The 6,000-nt window shown below is 46.4% G+C and overlaps 1 protein-coding gene across 2 annotated transcripts in view; it reads left to right on the plus strand.

Moving 5' to 3' along the window:
- Positions 1 to 5,724, plus strand: part of LOC136632299 (phospholipase A2 inhibitor LNF1-like) — a 52,233-nt gene extending 46,509 nt beyond the window's left edge. For both annotated transcript variants that reach the window (XM_066607080.1, XM_066607081.1), the window contains one exon: positions 3,936 to 5,724. In XM_066607080.1, coding sequence (XP_066463177.1) covers positions 3,936 to 4,069 — 134 coding nt within the window. In that variant the 3' untranslated portion in view covers positions 4,070 to 5,724. The remainder of the gene's footprint in view (positions 1 to 3,935) is intronic.
- The last annotated feature ends 276 nt before the right edge of the window (positions 5,725 to 6,000 follow it).

Here is a 6,000-nt window from a genome sequence, read left to right on the forward strand (position 1 = left end):
CCTGAAAGTGATCTTCCTAGTGAGGACAGCCATGTGTTGCGTACAGGTACCCTGGCACACATGGCTGACTTCATGTTAGGATGCCTTTCTCGTGACCCTCGCATTACACGCATTCTGGCCACAACGGATTACTGGGTGTACACACTGCTCGACCCACGGTATAAGGAGAACCTTTCCACTCTCATTCCCGAAGAGGAAAGGGGTTCGAGAATGATGCTATACCACAGGGCCCTGGTGGACAAACTGATGGTAAACTTCCCATCCGACAGCACTAGTGGCAGAAGGCGCAGTTCCGAGGGCCAGGTAGCAGGGGAGGCGCAGAGATTAGGCAGCATGTACAGCGCAGGCAGGGGAACATTCTCCAAGGCCTTTGCCAGCTTTATGGCTCCCCAGCAAGACTGTGTCACCGCTCCCCAGTCAAGGCTGAGTTGGCGGGAGCACTGTAAAAGAATAGTGAGGGAGTACGTAGCCGATCGCACGACCGTCCTCTGTGACGCCTCTGCCCCCTACAACTACTGGGTGTCGAAGCTGGACACGTGGCCTGAACTCGCGCTGTATGCCCTGGAGGTGCTTGCTTGTCCTGTGGATAGCGTCTTGTCAGAGAGGGTGTTTAGTGTGGCTGGGGGAATCATCACGGATAAGCGTACCCGCCTGTCAACCGACAGTGCCGACAGGCTTACACTCATCAAGATGAACAAAGCCTGGATTTCCCCAGACTTCTCTTCTTCACCAGCGGACAGCAGCGATACCTAAGCAATACGTAGGCTGCACCCGCGGATGGAAGCATCGTTCTCTATCACCATCAAAAACAGGGACATTTTTGCTTCATCAATCTGTGTATAATATTCCTCCTCCTCCTCCTGCTCCTCCTCCTGAAACCTCACGTAATCACGTCGAACGGGCAATTTTTCTTAGGCCCACAAGGCTCAGTCATATAATTTTTCTAAACACTTTTTATACGTTTCAATGCTCATTAAAGCGTTGAAACTTGCACCTGAACCAATTTTTACTTTAACTGGGCTGCCTCCAGGCCTAGTTACCAATTAAGCCACATTAACCAAAACGATTAATAGATTTCACCTGCCCTCTTGGTTGGGCATGGGCAATTTTTCTCAGGTACATTAGTACTGTTGGTACACCAATTTTTGGGGGCCCTCGCCTACAGTGTAATCCAATTAATTTTTTGCCCACCTACATTACAGCTGACGTTACATCAGCTGTGCTGGGCACTGCAATGGGATATATTTATGTACCGCCGGTGGGTTCCAGGGAGCCACCCATGCTGTCGGTCCACACGGAGTTGTAACTACATGTGTCCATTTCTAAAGAACCCCAGTCTGACTGGGGCATGCAGTGTGGGCCGAAGCCCACCTGCATTAAACATGACATTACCTCAGCTGTGATGGGCAATGCAATGGGATATATTTATGTACCGCCGGTGGCTTCCTGGCACCCACCCATGCTGTTGGTCCACACGGAGTTGTAACTACATGTGTCCACTTCTAAAGAACCCCAGTCTGACTGGGGCATGCAGTGTGGGCCGAAGCCCACCTGCATTAAACATGACATTACCTCAGCTGTGATGGGCAATGCTATGGGATATATTAATGTGCCGTCGGTGGCTTCCTGGCACCCACCCATGCTGTCGGTCCACAGGGACTTCACAATAGGGAGTTGTACCTGCCTGTGTCTATGAATTAAAAAGCCCGGTCAGGTTGGGGCATGCAGTGTAGGCCGAAGCCCACCTGCATTTAATCTGACGTTAGCTCTGCTGTCCAGGGCACTGCAATGGGATACATTTATGTACAGCCGGTGGGTTCCAGGGAGCCACCCATGCTGTGGGTGCACACAGAATTCCCATTGCGGAGTTGGGGATTCCCAGTTGTACCTGCCTGTGACTATTTATAAAAAAAACGCGGTCTGACTGGGGCATGCAGACACCTTGACAGAATGAATAGTGTGTGGCATATAGGTTCCCCATTGCTATGCCCACGTGTGCAGCTCCTGACGGCGGTGGCACAGGATTATATTTCTCATTGCTTCTGTACAGCATTGTGGGCTATCGCCCCGCCCCTTTTAAAGAGGGTCGCTGCCTAGCCGTGCCAACCCTCTGCAGTGTGTGCCTGCGGTTCCTCCTCATGGCAGACGCACTTATAAATAGACATGAGTGTGGCGTGGCAAGAGGGCAGCTGAAGGCTGCGCAGGGACAATTTGGTGTGCGCTGTGGACACTGGGTCGTGCAGGGGGGGGGGGGGTTGGGCAGCATGTAACCCAGGAGAAGTGGCAGCGGAGTGTCATGCAGGCAGTGATTGTGCTTTGTTGGAGGTAGTGTGGTGCTTAGCTAAGGTATGCATTGCTAATGAGGGCTTTTCAGAGGTAAAAATTGTTGGGAGGGGGGGGGGGGCCCACTCTTGCCGCTATTGTGGCTTAATAGTGGGACCTGGGAACTTGAGATGCAGCCCAACATGTAGCCCCTCGCCTGCCCTATCCGTTGCTGTGTCGTTCCCATCACTTTCTTGAATTGCCCAGATTTTCACAAATGGAAACCTTAGCGAGCATCGGCGATATACAAAAATGCTCGGGTCGCCCATTGACTTCAATGGGGTTCGTTATTCGAAACGAACCCTCGAGCATCGCGAAATTTTCGTCCCGAGTAACGAGCGCCCGAGCATTTTGGTGTTCGCTCATCTCTAGTGCTCGCTCATCTCTAATATTAGGGCTTGTTTTCTGTGTGGCAAGCTCTAGTACCATTTCAGGGTACATGTCATGTAATGTATAAGTTAGACATTACAGTATAACATTTATGATTTTTTTTTGGGTGGAAAAAAGACATACTGCCATTGTGTTTAGTGTTTTTTTTTACTTTTTTACACCATTTACTATGCAGTATAAATTACATATTTTTTTTTTCTACAGGTCGGTACAACTATAATATCAAAAATATACATACCGTTATATATTTTTTTAGGCTTGATCCATTTTTTAACAATAAAACTCCTTTTTGGAAATATATATGTGTGTGTGTGTGTATGTATATATATATATATATATATATATATATATATATATATATATATACTATATAATTTTTTTTTCATATTTAGTTATTAATTTTTTTAAATGGCTGCATTTAAAGACACAACTGATTTTCAATGGCTGTGTAATGGCTTGCTTTTGGAATGATAAGCCTAAGGCCCAATGTCCACAAGCAAAATTAAATTAAGAAATTTGCGTGGGTGTCCCGCACACGTGATCCATGCCCAGAGGGATGCATTGGACACCCACAGGTAATTAAATACCTGCGGATGTCATTTTTCCCTTGCGAGTGGATCAGCAGGAAAGCACCCACAGCATGCTCCATTTTCTTTGGATTCTCGTGCGACAGCTTCCATGGATTCCATTGAAGCCTATGGAAGTTGTCCAATCCTGCGGCACATCCGCAGCTGTATTTGTGCTGTGCTGCAGGACCGTGGGAAAGCAGGAGTTCAAAAAAAAATATGTGCACAGCGCATGCACGCGGCATGCTGCCGGCGTGCCAAGCACATCCGCTGGGCTAAAAAAAGACGATCCGGCTGTGACGGATGGCAGACTCGCAGCGTCCGAAGAGGTAAGTATTATCGATTTTCTGGCCTCATGTCCGTGGGAAAGGAGGGACCCGCTGTGTGGTTCTGCATGAGGAATACGTCTTCATGGCATCATTTTGGCATACATATAACTTTATTGATTTTGTTGTATTTTTTGTTAGGCAAAATGAACAAAAGCATTTTGGCTCTTTCTTGCCTTTTCCTTTGTAGCGCTTGTCATTGACGATAAAAATGTGATTCAATTTTATTGTAAGGGTTCTTACAGAATCACTAATACCAAATATGTGTTAGTAAAAGTTTGTAAAAGTTTCTTTGGATCATTACTAACTAAATGTTTTTACATATTTGTAGATAGTACAATTCGATCAGAGTCTTTACAGGGCTGCATTTCGAAGGATGGCTGTAAGTCTGGATTTGCATTTCTTCCTGGAGTCAAAGAATTACAAAGGAAGAAGTTGGTCTGTACTCCAGCAAGAAAAATCTAATAAAACGTTAAGGAAGCTCCTGGAAGAATCTGTAACTGCTGATTACCCGCAAGCTGAGCCTGCGTCATATTTAGTAATGTGACTTATGTAGCAAGGATTTCTTGGAAGGTTTTGCAGCTTAATTGAAAATCAAAATAATCACAATAAAATATTGAACCAAAAGATATGAAGTAATATTGAGTGTATCAATGTCTTCATCCCAATTTTCATAAATCTGCTAGTCTGGGCTATAAAAAAGCACCTCCACCTGATAGGGATTGTCCAAACGGAGAACACCTACTTGTTAAAAGGATCTCTCGGTAATAAACTGATGACACAATATCTCCTACTAGGACCCCCAACAATCTGATGTAATCTATGGCAAAACCTGGCAGTAAGGGCTTCTTTAGACAACCGTATTTACGAAGGTATTTCGGTGCATAAAAACACACACACACATAAAACACAACCATGTGAAGCATTGAATTTAAAAAGCTATATTCAGATGAACGATTTTTCGCCACATAAAATAATCGCACAAGAAAAAAGTAGCACATAGGAGACTGGTTGTCATTTTTATATGTCGTGTGAAATGAAAGGTCTTGCCGTATCTTTTGAGCATTGCCCTTAGCGAGTACCTGCCCGCTCGAGGGAAGAGGTTCGGGTGCCGGCGGCGGGCAGGGAGCTGCGGGGAAGAGCGGGGAGGAACGGAGGGGAGATCTCTCTCTCCCTCTCATCCCACCCGCTCCCCCCTGCTCACTGCCACAACTCATCGCTCTCCCGCACCGGTACCTGAACCTTGTCTCTTGAGCGGGCAGGTACTCGCTAAGGGCAATGCTCGCTCGAGCAATTGCCCTTAGCAAGTATGCTCGCTCATCTCTCATAGCGATCATTGGTTTCCTTCACTACTGTGTGTTTTTTTACATACACGCAGCAGCGCCCAGTGTGAATGGCTTGAAATATGAGAATAAAGATCGGAATACGATCAGGTCAAATATATATTGATGCGTATATATATTGCGTAGGGGCAAAGATAAAAACACATAAGGTCGTGTGAAGGAGGCGTAAGTGTTCAATTTTCCTACAGCACCACCACAGGAGTAAAGAAGCATCAAGGCTTATTCACACAAGTGTATATCGGCCACTGTTATTATCGTTGGCCGATATATGCTATCATCTGAACTGTCTTCCCCTTCCCTCCCACTCGCCGACTCCTCGCCTCTCTCCTCCCTTCCACCTGTTTGCACTGGGAGGGGATGGGGTGAAGTTCTGCCCCTCCCATTGCTGGCTGCGGACAAGGGGCAGGAGCTTAGCTCCGCCCCCATCCCATCCCCTCTCCATTACAAACAGCCAGAAGGGAGGAGAGAGGCAGAGAGCCGGCAAGGGAGAGGGAAGGGGGAAGACAGCTCAGATGGTAGCGTATATTGGCCGGCGTGAAAAAGATGGCTGATATACGATTCTGTGAATAAGCCCTTATTCACATGGGCGTAAATATGCAGCATATTATGCATGTATTTTGTATGCATGCAATACGCAGTGCATAAAGCCCATTGAGTTCTATGGGTTTATTCACATGTGCGTATTTTGGTTGTGTAAAAAACAAACGGTATGTCATATTTTTGTGCATATTATGCAACAATTGCCGCATATTAAACTTAATAGCCAGTTGAAGTCAATGGGAGCATGCATGCGTATTCTTCTTGTGCAAAAAAATACAGTAAGTGCCCCTTCAGACGAGCGTAGGTGTGTATATACTTGCAATAGCATGACTTATTCCTGTGAAGGGAGCACTATTGCGTGCTTTTGTGCTTTTTTCAGCAGCGTTTTTAACTGTACTTTTTTGCACTGCCGGGACCCTTCATATCAGCGTGGGACATACCCACACTGTGATTTGAACAGCTACGCAGCTTCTATAGTAGGCTGTCCAGACTAACTAGTGCAGGCTGTTATTG

Source organism: Eleutherodactylus coqui, chromosome 6 (genome assembly GCF_035609145.1).
Source record: "Eleutherodactylus coqui strain aEleCoq1 chromosome 6, aEleCoq1.hap1, whole genome shotgun sequence".
NCBI lineage: Eukaryota > Metazoa > Chordata > Amphibia > Anura > Eleutherodactylidae > Eleutherodactylus > Eleutherodactylus coqui.